The sequence below is a fragment of the Cercospora kikuchii genome (genome assembly GCF_019650295.1).
Source record: "Cercospora kikuchii DNA, contig_00006, whole genome shotgun sequence".
Lineage (NCBI taxonomy): Eukaryota > Fungi > Ascomycota > Dothideomycetes > Mycosphaerellales > Mycosphaerellaceae > Cercospora > Cercospora kikuchii.
Genome location: NW_025408587.1, coordinates 171,213 through 186,163, shown reverse-complemented (window position 1 = coordinate 186,163; position 14,951 = coordinate 171,213). Strand labels below are relative to the sequence as shown.

The window sequence follows — 14,951 nt, the reverse complement described above, 5'->3', positions numbered from 1 at the left end:
TATTCTGGAGCAGAGTTAATCCGGTAAGAATGGCGCCGAGTTTCTGAAGCGTCAAAATTCTTGCGGATACGTGTTGCAGGTAGCAAACCACCTTTGAGAAGTCTTGCCATTGGGTGTTGTCGCAAGGTGATGAGAGCTCAACATCTGATAGTTGTGATACTGCAAGGGGAAGTATCGAGAACGAGTTGTCACTGTGACGAGGTTGTGTTGCACAACGCGCTTGAATTTTGATCCAGCCGCCTGGCATGGAGTCTTGGCAGAGTATGACCTGCCTTCACCAGATGAAACGATCTTTCTTCGTTCGTCACCAGCATTATTCCCTTCATGTCTCGTTCTTTCTGGAAGCTTTGTGGACCAAGTGTCTCTTGGGGCGCTCCCTTGATCTTTCAAAAATGTTTCGCATTTCGTCCTACACTGGTCCCTGCGGTCACATCCTCAGTCGTCGCGTCAAGATACTTGTCGACGAAACATACTTCATCTGAGCGCTATCGAGACTATGAAGAGAATAAGACCACCAAGCAACGTTGGGGAATGTTGCCATTGAGCAAGGTGTACCGGAAGCACGGCGTCAGTCATGGTGACAAGTATTCTTGGGTCAGGCGGCAAGAGGAAGAAAAAGAGACCGCTGCTCTGCCTGCAATCTCTGTGGAACAATTTGTGCACTTAGCAGCTGGAGGGAAGGCCACCAAAGAGCAAGCACGTTCCTGTTTGTACCATCTCAAGAATGACTTGCAAGTGACACCGCTCTCAGAACGACATCCAGACAGCGAAGCTCGGCGGATTGGCGAACGGGTGCTTCACTGGCTGTGGAGCCAAGACATGACCGTCAGGGATGCGCTCTCACTAGATCGCATATTTGTAAATTGTCTTTGCTACTTTTCGGTCGCCGAAGGCAGAGACAATGACATCTGGAATTGGCTGCTTCATGAAATGAACAACGAAAAGCGCGACGTGGACGTACCCGAACGTCATTTGTGGGTGGTCGGCATAATGGACGCCCAAGTCGAATTGTCCGACTCACTTGTACTTCCTCTGAAGACTCTGGAGAGAGCGCTCAAAGACTTCTCGGGTAAACACTTGAAGTGGATGATCATGGCGGCGCTGGTGAGCGGTAGCCGCATGACTAAAAGTACCACACTGCCACCCTACGACCCTGCCCTGTCAACTGTGCTCATTTCTGCGAACAAAATCAGCACGCACGGAACCATGAGAGCGCACAATGAAGCAATGATCATGCTTTACCATCCAACGGAGCCAAATGGCAAGCTGTTCCTAGACATGGCTCCTACCTATTTACAATTCGGCATGAAGACATCACGTAAAATGACCTCAAGGGCGTTTTCAATAAACGCTCTGCGAGCAGCGTATATCTTGAGACTTCAGAACGACGAGAAGGGTGCCGTGTGGCTTGAAGACGCTGTGGAGAGCCGATGTCCGCAAGTGTGGGATGTACGCCAAAAATGGTTACGGCGCTTCGAGGCTGATCCTAAGCTTGAAGAGCTTCGACGACAGTCTACGAGCCGATCGTCAGCTACATTTGATCATTGGAAGTAATCGCGGAATATTGATCCACGATCTGCTGCGATCGGTCTGCCTTGTCAAATGTCGAGCCAAGCGCAGTCGCCACGCATTGGACCCTCCACACTCGCTCAATCTTGCTCAAAGAGTAGCACGAAACATACCGGACTGCCTAAAGGACTATGTGGCCGAGCACTGAGACGGTACTCCGTGCTGGTTGACGCCGATGAAACCCCTCATCTACTAGTAGTATGGGCATGTATAATTGGTGCTGTCCATCGTCATATGCAGCTCTTCAACTAGACGCGCCTGCGAAGTTTGGCCTAAGCTGGGCGAGGTTTCTCTACCTCGCATCAGATCCTTTTCTGTACCACTCAGGCCCAAATAACAGAGGTGCGGCTGTCAATGCGCACAACACACCGAGCACAAGCGATCACACAAGTCAGCCAGGCACCATTATGTTTTCATTCGAGCCTTCGTGGTAGTGAGGTTGCTTTGAATGCGCATTTCAGCGATGCTCTCACTGGACAATCTCGGGCTTCTGTAGTCAACACACTTTCTGGCATGACTATTGAATTTGCAAGCGAGCAATCGCCACTGCGAATCGGGTATGCGAAACGATAACAACACTGGAGCTCTTCTCGAAAATTGACGATCCTGCACAAATGAGCAGCGCCAGTACGCTGATCAATAAATGCGTCTTCTGGCGTGATTGTCCACGTTTCGACCAGGTCGTCTAAGCCACAAATTGTTGTAGGTACCGTGATCTCACAGTCAATAATTGTACAACGGGATAGTCGCCGGTGGAACTTCAAACTCCACCCATCGTGTTGCATCAGTCTCCCGAATCAACTTTCTCAACGGCGCTCGACCCGTATTGGCAGATGCTGTCAAAAGACGACTTTGTATCGGTGTCCAGTATCGAGATACCATGGAGTCCGGCAAGGCCCCGTCAGACAACAGTGTCTCCGTGAACCCGGCCATTACGTCTCTGCCAACAGCAGCATTGTTCCAAGAGGATGCTAAGTCCTCCTGCTGCCGACAACAAAACTGAGACCCCTCAATACCACTCACGAATCCAATGATGATCTGACGGGCTGCATCGTATTCGGCAAAGCAACCCAGTACTCGGTCGGGAAGATTTCGTTCCCAGATGATAGTCGATCTCTCCGAGCTCTATTCGCTCACCACGAGAATCCATCTGATTGGCACTCGACCTCCTGAAGATTATGCTTCCATCACGTTCTTTACATCCCCATTCGCCGGTTTCGCAAAATCCGCCTTGAGACAGGCTGTCTTGCCATCTGACACGCTAAATGAAGGATCGTGCGGTGCATGGATAAATGCTTGAAGATCCTTGTGCTTTCCGCTTTACATATAGATCATTACAGCTATGTATCGATAGCATATGCGTATCATTGTTCCGCGACGGTCTCTATTCAAACAGGTTACCGAAGCAATTGCCAATTGCGCCTTGCCACCCACAGGCATACAAAGCAATTGTAAGAGTCAATGGATGTTAAGTGGGCGTGTCAAAGCCTCGGGTGAGTAAGACATCGATTGATGCACAGATATTGAGAATAGGTACCTCTGTACGCGTGTCTCCGAGACACAACATCCTCTGCATGCATATGGCTTTAAGCCTGCAATTTGAAGATGCTCGCGGACCACGTGAGCCGGTTCAAAGAGGCAGATGTGCCGTCCCACCTTCTGCAAAGGTAGCCAGAATCAATTCCCAGACGACGGTTTTAGACCACCGTGTGGTCAACGGAGCATCATCAGAGGTGAGGCGCCCCGCGGCTCGGATGTGCAGCCTGACTTCTGATGATCGGTCCGTTGATGTGTCGAATCGCATCTGGCGTCGTTCTAGACCCACTCACGTGACAGAATATATAATTCACAGCCTTCTGTTGACAGCCTCATCGATCTTGACATTGCTGCCTTGATCGCGGCCATGGTACAGCGTCTTGATCAAGCGAGGCTCAGGCTCTGCTCGTCACTAGGCTTTTTGCTGATAAGCTGCTGTGTTGCCACTTTCTCAGTAGGTCAAATGGGCCTAAACACTGGCAAGGCTGGAACGAGACTGGAACAAAGTACAATGCGCTGATCGAGGTATACTGCAGGATATCATCGCTGCGACGATTCTCCCGCCCATCTTACCATTTGCTCTGCCTGATCGAGCAAATGTGCCCAATTCGCAAGGTATCAGGCAAACCCTCTTCTGCGACTGTCGGCAGCTCATCTAATGTCGGAGGCGTGTAGTTGAGCTATGTGTCACACTTTTGCCGGCAATTCAGGCAGCGACTGTTGTGCTCTCGACACGTACGTCATATTATGGAGGTGTCATGTTCGACAACGTCGCTGACACACTTGGCATAGCATTTGCAGGCTGGTTTTCGGATCGTTGTCGACGGCGCAAGCCCTTATTTGTCGCCGCTGTCATCGTGCAGTCTGTTGGCGTAACCTTCCTCATCATTGGCACTCATATTGCTCTATGGATAATCGGCCAAATGATCTTAGGATTCGGCTCAGCGATGGTGTGGACGAACACTCTCGCTTTGATCGTTGATACGGTTCCAGAGGCGCAATTAGCAAGGTTCTTAGGATACACAAGTTTGAGCCTATCGTTGGGCGTGTTTCTCGGCCCCGTGCTCGGAGGTGTTATGTATGAACACGCTGGAAACCATGGTGTCTGGAGCATGATGTGTGGAATCTTCTTCCTGGACCTCATGCTGCGTGTCCTGCTGGTAGAACCGCAGTCCAAATTGAGAGAGAACACCGCGGACGCGGAAGACCACTCTCGGCCACCAAGAAAGCGTACGCAATTCGTGGCACCACTGCTGCTCAAGTCCGCGCGAATGTTGTCTGCTCTATGGGCAACGTTCGCGCACGCAGCAGTCTTGGGATCTTTCGACGCGACTTTGACCGTCCATGTGAAGGAGCTTTTTGGTTGGAGCTCGCAGACGGCAGGGTTACTCTTTATGGCTTTGGCACTGCCCGAATTTGCGAGCCCTTTGGTTGGTGCATGGGCTGACAGAGTTGGTGGAAGATGGATAGCCGCAGCAGGATTTTTGCTTTCACCTGCGGTTCTGGTATGCCTCCGCTTCGTCGACGAGGACAACGTATCGGACAAAGTATTGCTTGCTGCGCTACTATCGCTACTGGACTGCCTTCTAGGCACCACAGTGCCCATATTCTGCGCAGAGACAGGACATGTAGTTATGGAGCTCGAGCGCAAGAACCCGGGAGTATGCGGATCGAAAGGAGCCTTTGCCCAAGCACAGGGCTTGTGGTGGGCAGCCTACACCCTGGGGCTCACGATCGGTATCTTGTGGGCTGGTTTTGTGCAGCGAGCAGCCGGATGGGCCACGATGGCTTGGAGCCTGGCGATCATGAGTGGCCTTACCACTATACCTGTAGTGATGTTTACCGGCGATAGCCTCAAGGAAGACGGAACGCACTCGTCTTCTGGAGATGAAGACCAAAGTCTGAAGTGTTGCAACAAGTAGAAGTCGTGTTCAATGCAAAAGCCGAATGACCGGAGCCGCTGCACTCTTTTTCTGAGCAGTCAAGAATATCCTCAGAGACTGACGTTTAAGCTCTCCGCCCATGACTGTTGCGATACTCCTGGAAGCTGCCTGTAAGTGGTCCAGCCATAGCATAGACCAGGCTCCGAGCCAAAGGATGATCTGCCTGTAGACATGAGCTGTTAAGTCGGACTCATGATTTCAGCCGAAAGCCTCTGCATACAGGCAGAGAGACCTTGAGATCGATGACACGTTCATCGCAAGTATAGAGAGGATGCATATTGCCGTGATAGCATTGTTGTTGTTGATGTCTGGAGTCCTGCACGCCCAAGATTTAGACCCCAGCAATCCGGCGATTCTTAAATCCGGAGGTCCGTGCATGAGCTAGAACAATGGAATTGACCATCGCCTAAACCCGTCCGAACGCGCATCATCACGGACATTTGTGTTCATCCTTCTCGCCCGTAGCAAGCTGCATGGCGCTGACTACGCCAGGTACAGTATCGTCAGCCATCGAATCTCATTAACCTTCCATCGCGCTGCTCACCCTCTTTCGTTTTTTACCATGAGCTTCGTCCTTAGCCGATTCAGCAGATTCACGCCAGTGCAGAACAACAGACAGCTATTACAGATCACCACGCGACATCGACAGATAATACAGCAATCCAGAAGATTCAAATCGACAGAAGCCATGGCGACAGTTGCCATTTCCTCGCCTTCGCGACCTTCGCCGCAACCCGCCGATGCGAGTCTGAAGAAACATCATAATAAGAAGGGGAAAGGGTTTCTCAACCCGTGGGATTCATGGGAAGATATGAACATGTGGGCGATATTCAAATGGGGGGTGTTAGGAGGTCTCACTGGGGAAAGGAAGACAGTCGACACAACACCGCCCACGGTCCCAGTCCACAAACCTACTTTCCTTCCCTCAAGGGAAACACAAAATCTCCGCGCGACGTGGCTGGGTCATGCGTGCTATTATGTGGAATTTGCGGGAGGGCTTCGTGTTCTGTTCGATCCGGTTTTTACGCAGAGATGCTCGCCTTTCAGTTTTATGGGCCCGAAGCGGTATACGGACATGCCGTGTCAGATTGAGGATATTCCATATATTGATGTGGTGGTGATCAGTCATTGCCATTATGACCACTTGTCATATCCGACGCTGCAAAAGATTGCGGAGAAGCATCGAGATGTGCAGTTCTTTGTGCCATTGGGAAACGCGCCTTGGTTTGAGAGGTGTGGGTTCAAGAATGTGACTGAGCTGGACTGGTGGGAGGAGAGAGAGGTGAAGATCACCCCAAACGTGGCCGGGGAACCCAATCGTGCGAGGGAAATGAAGGCGATGATTTCCTGTTTGCCGTGTCAGCACATGTCAGCCAGGACAGCGTTTGACAAGGCGCATACACTCTGGGCTTCCTGGTCTGTGGAGTCGGGCGGCAAGAAAGTTTGGTTCGGCGGTGATACTGGATATCGTGCCGTGCCTCGATCGGCGAAGGACGAATTCGATTATGGCGAGAAGTATGCCCATCTCCCTCACTGTCCGGCGTTCAAGGAGATCGGCGAGCATCGGGGACCATTCGACCTGGGCCTGATTCCGATTGGAGCGTACGACCCACGATGGATCATGTCGCCTGTTCACGCAAATCCATATGATGCCGTGAATATATTTGTGGATACCAAGTGCAAGCAGGCCATGGGGATTCATTGGGGAACTTGGGTTCTGACTGAAGAAGCTGTGCTGGACCCGCCTAAGGTCCTTAAGGAAGCCTTGAAGTGGAAGGGCCTAGAGCAAAATGTTTTCGAGACTTGTGATATTGGCATTTCCAGGGAGTTCTAAGGCCTGGTCGATTCAAAGAGTTGCAAGTTTCGAGCGGTAGCCTACTGCTCATGCGGTCAAGCGAGGTTCAAGCGAGCGTACTCCAGGCTTCTTCGATCATACACGAGATGACTCCAGCTCCAGCACCAGCACCAAAGTCTCGCCCATCCGTGCTGTCTGCAGGCCGCCCAAATTTCTTCATCAGAATGCGCCTCACTTTCACTAGATGCGCCGAGTCGTCTGTGAATTCCCTGTCAGTCTTGCATGGCCACGGAGGATCGCTGGAGCTATGCACCTTCCCGTTCACGCACATTTCGGTGCAGAGTGCTTTCTGCCCCGACGATGCGAAGGTCACGATACCTCAAGATTTTCGGTTGTAGCGCAAATTGGACCTGGGGAGACTCGATACAAGTCAGCAACGGCCAGGTTGTTCTCCGATGTGACGACGGACGGGCATCGTTTGTCGACACCCTTCTTTCGAGACCGGCTTTGTCGTATGCTGGGAAGTGATAGAAGTCCATGGCGCCTCGCCGCTGACTGGAGGTCTTACTTTATAGAATCGGCAAGGCAATGTTATCGGTGGGCTGAACAGCTACCGCTAGTCAAACCACATTGTGCTGCCATTGCGATCGTTCGCATGTGGCAGTATGGTGTGATGGTAGGTACACGTGCTGCCCGATCGCATGTGCTTGTGCCATCGAAAACCTGATCCGCTACCAAGCATGTTCACTTGTGCTCATATGAAGTCGACAAACCCATTGGCGAGGTTGCATACTTGGGTGGTGCCTTCAGCGGCGCTGGCGCACAGAGGTACTTCTGCTCACCGGTGTTCAAAGGCGCTCGACTTTGAAGCACAACATATCTGCGACCTTGTACTTTTTCTCCTCCCCCTTCTCCTCTGAGATCTGATTATCATGCTAGCAGATGCCGCATTAAAGTAGTGTAGCCCTAGTTAGCATATCCATGTACCAAGCCTGGAATCTCCATACCAAGCTCTCGTACCTCCATAGCCCTAAACGAAGGCTCAGCGTCGCCTTTCCTCAATCAAATTTTGACGTCCATTCAAAGGCTGGCGGGCTGGATAAGCTTTCTCACCCTGCCGGCTCAAGCACTTTCCGAGCGGTGAAATGGTCAAGTGCACGCGAGGGATCTGAATGATCGTCACCAAGGAAAGTCGCTGTTCCGCGCCTTGTGCGAAAAGGATTCGTTGGTGCTTTTGGTCGGTTCGTATGCGAACGAATTGCAGACCCTCAATTTGTTTCAGCTGGTCAGGCTGCTCACCTGCTTATACGCTTACTTCGAGCCGACTTGACTTCACTTCCTCCTCTTGTTTCGTGTTGTACAAACCGCGGGGCGCTGAGATCTGGCACAGTACCACTTTTCTTCTGCTGCTTCTCAGCTTGCACAAGAGCAGCGTCTGGCAAGTACTCTGTGGCTTGTGGAAGAGGAATCTGCTACTCAAGATGGCGCTGCTGGACGTGGTGGTACAACATCCGGTTGTTGCAGCCGCTGCTGTCATCTTGATCGCCACTGTCGTTGCGTCGATACGTGCGCGCAGCATAAGCAATTATCCTGATCTGCCATGGGTTGGGAGAAAGACGAACTCTTTTGGTGCCACCACGATTGCGAACTTCAGCAGCCCGAAAAACACACGAGAATGGCTGGAAGAAGGGTATTACAAGGTATGACCCAACAGAGCTTCATCTGAAGTGTCAGCATACTGATCGAGAACACACAGTACACCAAGCATGGGAAGTCTTTCTTGATGCCTAATATCTCCGGAAAGCCACTTATTATTGTACCAAACGACCGCCTGCAAGCATACAACGATCAGCCTGAAGACGTGCTTAGCGCGTGGCAAGCCCATTACGATACTTTGGCTTGCAAGTATACCTTCACTGATTCTGATCTGGTCCGCATTCGGTTCCACGAACACGTTCTGACTACACATATGCCGCGCAAGCTGAAGGATATCCTTCCAACAAGCTACGACGAATTGTCCGTGACCATGGAGGAGATTCTCGGCACTGACACAGCCAACTGGAAGGAAGTAAACATCACAAAAATGATGACCAAGATTGCCTGCCGAGTGAGCAACCGCACACTGGTCGGTCTCCCACTTTGCAGAGACCAAGCTCTGCTCGATGACTGCGTTCACTTCGCCGAAGATGCAATCCGCTGCATCATCGTCAACATGCTACTTCCAACCCTCCTCGAACCCATCATGAACCTCGTGGCGCTCCCTAACTGGTACCACTACTTCAAAGTCCGCAAAATGATCGCCCCGGTCATCGAAAAACGCATCGCAGACATCGAAGCCGAAGCTGCTAACCCAGACACCAAACACGATATCCCAGACGACTACATAACCTGGCACATCCGCACCGCCCGCGCCGAAGGCAAACTCTGGGCCCTCGACATCTCCTGGACAGTCCGCTGTCTCCTCGCCCTCGAATTCGCCACAATTCACACAACCCTCATAACAGGCAGCAACGCAATCCTCGACATCTTCTCCTCCAAAACCGACATCCAAGCCTCCCTCCGCGAAGAAGCCGAACGCGTCTTCGGTGAATCATCAAATAACACCACAAATATCTCTGCCGAAAACGAAAAGGGAATCTGGTCTAAACAAAATCTCGCAAAACTCCTCCGCACAGACTCCGCTCTTCGAGAATCTATGCGTATAGGAGATTTCGCATCTCTCAATGCCCGTAAAGTCGTGCATCCGAATGGAATGTACGATCCCGTGGAGAATTTCACAGCACCATATGGCTCCTCTGTCGCTGTCCTAGCTTATAACCGGCACCACGACCCAGACGTCTACTCTGATCCAAACACTTTCGACCCTTACCGCTTCTCTCGCCCTCGTGAAGAATTCGCCGCCGCGGCAGAGCGTGAAGGCGAGAAGCTCGAGGGAAAAGCGAGAGAGGAATGGCTTCGATTGCAGAATTATAGTATGACGAGTGTGGGGAAAGATAATATGGCTTTTGGTATGGGAAGACATGCGTGTCCGGGGAGATTTTTCGCGCAGCAGGAGTTGAAGTTGTTGGTTGCGTTTTTGGTTATGCATTATGATGTTGAGCCTTTGCCGGAGAGGCCGCAGAATATCAATATGGGTGGGAGTGGAGTGCCGCCTTCGAATGCAACGATTAAGGTGAGGAGGAGGGCGGTGAAGGCGTAGATGGTCGGTGCATGAGTGTGTTATGATTTTGATTGGCGTGTGGATTGTACTTAAGTGATTGCAGGAATACAGCACATATTATCAATTTGTCTCATGACCGCTCTCTTGGAATTTGTTCCACGAATGAATGCTCTGCTCCATAGTGATAATATCACTCCTCAATGACTGCTGCCCGAGCCCGACTGTGGTGTCACACCCTCATCCATTTCGACACCCTCGTTCTCCAACCCCTCCCTCGCTTCTAAGCCCGCCTCCTCAATTCTCTCGCCGGCTTCCACTTCTTGCACGGTACTGTCTGGCCCATGGATCCTCCTGGAAAGTCTCTCGATGGCGTCTTCCAGTTGCTCGGGGCTCAACATCATTTCTGTCGTGTCGCTTTCCAATTCTTCGACCCGACCAACAATATCATTCCAGTCCAACATTTCGCCCGGCTCGAAAATCTCCGATCGCTCTGGATGTGCTCTCATTGCCCAGGCCTGATCTTGACGCCACCGATGCAAAGAATACTCATCCATGAGAGATCCATCACTATCGTCATCACTGTCCTCATCACTCTCCTCTGCAATTCGCGCCCTTAGTCCCGCCATACCCCTATACCTCAACGTCACCATCCTTGTATGTCTAGTAACCCACCGCCTTCTCTCCTCCTCATCATCCCTCCTCCTCACAATATTCCCCTGCGAATCCAAAAGATGTATATCGCCAAACTATACCAATCCCATCGCAGCTTCGTAGTTGAATTCGAATGGCTCTTGCGCTATGTCCTGATACAAGCATTCCAGATATCCTTCTCGTTCTTCGACATATTCGACATTTTCTTCCTATACGCGATCGAGTGAAACGCCGTAGAATAAGTGCAAGGGTACCCCAGCGGCTTCCATACGCTGTATCCTTTGGTTCCAGATGGAGCGAGTTTCGGGATCCATGGTTGAGTACTGGGTGGTGTTGGGGCTGAAGGCTCTCATTTGCCGTATCCTTTCGCGCCAGATGTGGCGAGTTTCGGGATCCATGGTTGAGTGCTGGGTTATGTTGGAGGTGAGAGGATGACGAATGGAGATAGCGAGTTGTGGGGGTTGGAAGAATGTTGGATGTCGATGTTGAGGTGGTGCGTTTGGTTGACTGGCGGAAGTGGTTGATTACTTCCTCACTTGATGGAAGCTGCGCTCGACCGTTTTTGAATGGCAGGCAGGCACAACAGCTGCCACACAACTTTTCCTCTGATCACATCTCTGAAAGGAAAAGAGCTCATCTTTGAATCATTCATTTTCCAACTATTATGCGTATACTGCTGCTCATCATCGCTCGAAACTACTGACACCATATCCCACCGCATCATCGTATATTCTTGCTAGCGAATGCAAAGGAAGGAAATCCAAAGGGTATCTCCGCGCGCAGTAGCAAACAACGACGGCAGTGAGGCTCCCATCTTCATCCCAGCAGCAGAGTTCCCGAACAGAAAGAGGAAGAAACTCTGGTCAGATCAGACAGAAACGCCTCCCTGCGCCTCGCTAACATGCATATACGTTCCCAAAAACCAGAAAAAGTCATAGCAGAAAGAGCGAGAAAAACAGATCCTGGCAAAGTAAAGACAAGTAAAGAAGCTGCAAATCCTGTTGTTCGTGTTCGGGCTTTTGTTGAGCTTTTGTGTATTCCCGGTTCTGAAAAAGTGCCGCTAGCGATGGGCTGAGTGGCAGGATTACTACGCCTTCGAGCCGAAACGGTCGAGTGCGAGAGTTTGCGAAAGAGAGTTGCCGCGGCTGCGACGGCGCTTCTGGGCGAGAGGGCTGGCATGAGCTGCGGACTTTCTGACGCCTGCGCCAGTGAGTGTCATGTCAACACTTGGGCGCGTTTTGCGCCCGGGTGTAATCGGAATATTGGCAGCATTGCGTCTGCCTTTTTGTAGAGCATTGGCCTCGGAAGTCTGAACTCGACTGGCGGGGTTGGCTGCCAGCGAGCTGACTTGGCGTACATTATGCTGATTGTTGCGGAAAACCGAGATTCCACCAGGTACCTGATCAAAATGATCCAGAAGATCCTCGTTGTCAAGTCGAGGCATAGGCTCGGAGTCATCGTTCGTGAAGCTCGCGAAGACGTCCTGCTGCTGAGATGCAGCGGATGGCGTTGGATCGACATCCATGTCAGAATCGGTGTCAGGATATTGTACGAGGTCTTCGAGATTTCCAGCTGGTGCAGGTGTGACTCGCTCTCTGTCAAGGGTGTTAGAAGATGCGAATGATGAGCGGGCGCTGCTGCCACGCGTGCTGGGAAGAACAAGCCCATTCGTGATCCCATTGACGTCGTTGGTGCGCAGGAAGTCGAGATTGCCGTTGAACATGCTGCCCAGAGTCATCTTGGCCGTGAAAGGCCTCTGAGGAATACTGGCAGTGTGAGGCGTGGTGCGAGTCCATGTCACAGGCTCTCCAGGACTTCCGTCACGGCTGCCCATGACTTGGCGTGCTTGTTCCCAGTAGGCACTCTCCTTGTCGATGGGCTTTGATGGGCATGAGATTTTTATTCCATTGCCATTCTCGTCAGCGGTGACAGCGGCACGAGTGGGATCATGAGTAAATGTGCCCATTCTTGGTCTTCCACTGGCCTTCCCGCCACGAGGACGCGGCCCTGTGCTGGCTGGCTGTCGTAGAGTGGGAGCTTGATCTGTCACTGGTGTGCTCGGCGTGCTTGGGATTGGGGTGCTAGCAGGAGTGCTCTTGGCCGCGGCCGCTGCATTCTCCCTGTGGATGGCATGCATGCGTCTGAATGCATCCTCTTCATCTTCGTCATCTGTAGCATCACCATCCGCTGAGGATGTGTCAGTAAATAAACTTTTGGTAGACGGCGCTTTACATTGTGCATACTCTCATCACTTGTGTCACTGTCGAGATCGGAGTCTTCTTCGTCATCTCCCTCGGCGATGGCGCCTTCATAATCATCTTCGTAGTCAAAGTCAAAGTGAGACTCATTATCATCGTCAATTACATCGACATCCATCATGTATTGTGCCGCATTCTGGGGAGTGCTTGTCCCATCGAGGAGGTCAGGATACGAATCTCTGGGGTCATCCTCGCTGCTCATGCTCGATGAACGCGAGGATCGATTTTCTGCGAATCGGACACGCTTCTCATTGTTCGATCGCTGCACATGAAGGTCAAAAAGTACATCCTCGCTGACCTCGTCTTGTTGCATGCGCCATGAAGCAAGATTGTAAGAGAATTCGTCTTCGGCATCGTCAATCATCTCTTGATAGAGAGTGTCGTCAGTTCGAAGGCCGTGGAACGGATCTTCAGTCCAATTGAGATCGCCCGCATTGCTGTCCTCGCTTTGCAAGCTCAGTCTGCGGGCGAGCGAAGCGTCCTCAGTGAGGCTTAAACCAGTCATATCATTGGAGACCAACGTAGCGGTCTGTGGCCGTTGGGCCTCAGTTTCCGCTTCATGCTCGAGGAAGTCTTGGATCAGGTCTTTTTCGAGAGCCTTCTCCATATCATCCTCTTCTTCGTCATCGTCATCGACAGCATCATAGTCCTCGTCTTCACTGTCAAGATTCTTCTCAGCGCCCGCCACAGCATCCGCTTCGACATGATATGCGGGCCCTGCCAGCCGCGGTGCAGCAATGTTTCCATTCCGCTTTGCGCCTGACAGGGCAAAGACATCCGCCTCATCGTCAGAGTCGCTCTCCTCGTCTGGGCTGTCTGCAGCGCCCTCTTGGGCCTCGTTATCGCTGTCGTCTGATACAGCATCTCCGGTGCGTGTGCCATTGCTCATTTTGGTGATGTTACTCTTCATCGGTCGTGAGTGATGCGACGCTTTTTTCGGGCTTCCGTTGGTCAACTTTCGTGGATCGTAAGGAACCCGATTGCTCGCCTGAGGGGCGGAACTGGTTGAACGATGAGCCATTGCGGTTTTGTTGTTCTGGATTTTTGGTGAAAAAGTTTCGGTTGCGATGGTGAGATGCGGGATCTCGAGTATTGATGTCCTTGGTGGTAGGGGGTCCGCTGTAGGTTAAACTCAGGGAATGGTTCGTCTCGTGCTGTCGAAAGCACAACTCCGGGTCCTCTTTGTATCTCGCGTAAGTCGCCTTCTGGCAACGAGCTGTAGTGCGTATAGTAGTGTAGGCGTGGCCGCGCAATGGGTCAAGCCGTGTCTTCGTCGTCGTTTGCGGGGTGCAAACGCATTCGAGGTGCCGATGCCTGGTGGTCTGATGTGACGGAGATCACTCCAAACTCGGTGCAGGTGGTCAAACTACTGACAAGCTATGCTTGGAAGTAGTCGTCTCGTTTCGTCGTGGGGGCGATTGAAGTTATTCGATGGGCAGAGAACGACTGGAGGCCAGCACGTGGGCCGACCTCCAGCAGTGATCTAGTGCGCACCGATGGCCTGCGGCATCTTGGACGACGAAGTGATGTATTGTGAAGGATATGTGCCCGGTGAGGTCGGTTTGTGGTGCTTCGTCGCTGTGGGAGTGGTGTGCGTGGTTGATGCAGCGGAGAGAGGGAGCAGAGGAATAGAGGCTCCTGCTTCACCAGATCTTTTACAATTTAGACTCGGCGCGCTAAGCAGGGGTCTGCCGAACCAAGTCCTGCACGGCTTGACCGCTTTTGACTTTTTTTCGACTCGAAATATCAACGCAGGCCACCCCATGCACAGCGCTCTCCGACCTTTTGTGACGAACACCACCTTGACTCAGATCGTTCGTGATGCTAGTCTTCGGTGCATCTCGCAGGCCGCCGAAAGACACCGACTGCAGACTTCTTGCGCCCGCCATGTTGGTCTGTCTGCTCAACCCATTGCCTCTAGCGCAGCCCAAACCGTGGGACTATAATTCGACCCGACCGACTAGTGGGTATATCCAATGATATTGCTCGCGTGATCCAGGCTAGGAACTGGCCCGGCAGTCCCGTTTGGATACCGTCAC

The 14,951-nt window shown here is 51.9% G+C and overlaps 6 protein-coding genes across 7 annotated transcripts; 4 read left to right on the top strand and 2 right to left on the bottom strand.

Moving 5' to 3' along the window:
• Positions 1-531: 531 nt before the first annotated feature.
• CKM354_000901400 (uncharacterized protein) lies at positions 532-1,554 on the top strand (the record flags this gene model as incomplete). The annotated part of the gene is made up of 1 exon (XM_044804418.1): positions 532-1,554. One exon carries the CDS (start codon positions 532-534, stop codon positions 1,552-1,554), a length of 1,023 nt encoding a protein of 340 aa, XP_044660353.1.
• Positions 1,555-3,472: 1,918 nt separating this feature from the next.
• On the top strand, positions 3,473-5,027 carry CKM354_000901300 (uncharacterized protein; the record flags this gene model as incomplete). The annotated part of the gene is made up of 4 exons (XM_044804417.1): positions 3,473-3,559; positions 3,642-3,720; positions 3,781-3,840; positions 3,898-5,027. 4 exons carry the CDS (start codon positions 3,473-3,475, stop codon positions 5,025-5,027), a joined length of 1,356 nt encoding a protein of 451 aa, XP_044660352.1.
• A 583-nt stretch (positions 5,028-5,610) lies between these two features.
• On the top strand, positions 5,611-6,882 carry CKM354_000901200 (uncharacterized protein; the record flags this gene model as incomplete). The annotated part of the gene is made up of 1 exon (XM_044804416.1): positions 5,611-6,882. One exon carries the CDS (start codon positions 5,611-5,613, stop codon positions 6,880-6,882), a length of 1,272 nt encoding a protein of 423 aa, XP_044660351.1.
• A 1,442-nt stretch (positions 6,883-8,324) lies between these two features.
• On the top strand, positions 8,325-10,042 carry CKM354_000901100 (uncharacterized protein; the record flags this gene model as incomplete). Its single annotated transcript, XM_044804415.1, has 2 exons — positions 8,325-8,543; positions 8,600-10,042. The coding sequence occupies 2 exons, from the start codon at positions 8,325-8,327 to the stop codon at positions 10,040-10,042; spliced, it is 1,662 nt and encodes a 553-aa protein (XP_044660350.1).
• Positions 10,043-10,200: 158 nt separating this feature from the next.
• Positions 10,201-11,052, bottom strand: CKM354_000901000 (uncharacterized protein; the record flags this gene model as incomplete). Of its 2 annotated transcripts, none has more annotated exons than XM_044804413.1 (3): positions 10,201-10,719; positions 10,756-10,863; positions 10,909-11,052. In XM_044804413.1, the coding sequence occupies 3 exons, from the start codon at positions 11,050-11,052 to the stop codon at positions 10,201-10,203; spliced, it is 771 nt and encodes a 256-aa protein (XP_044660348.1). The 2 variants fall into 2 exon arrangements, with proteins under 2 accessions (XP_044660348.1, XP_044660349.1); XM_044804414.1 differs by having other exon boundaries at positions 10,201-10,518.
• Positions 11,053-11,741: 689 nt separating this feature from the next.
• On the bottom strand, positions 11,742-13,933 carry CKM354_000900900 (uncharacterized protein; the record flags this gene model as incomplete). Its single annotated transcript, XM_044804412.1, has 2 exons — positions 11,742-12,841; positions 12,898-13,933. The coding sequence occupies 2 exons, from the start codon at positions 13,931-13,933 to the stop codon at positions 11,742-11,744; spliced, it is 2,136 nt and encodes a 711-aa protein (XP_044660347.1).
• Between the last annotated feature and the right edge of the window lie 1,018 nt (positions 13,934-14,951).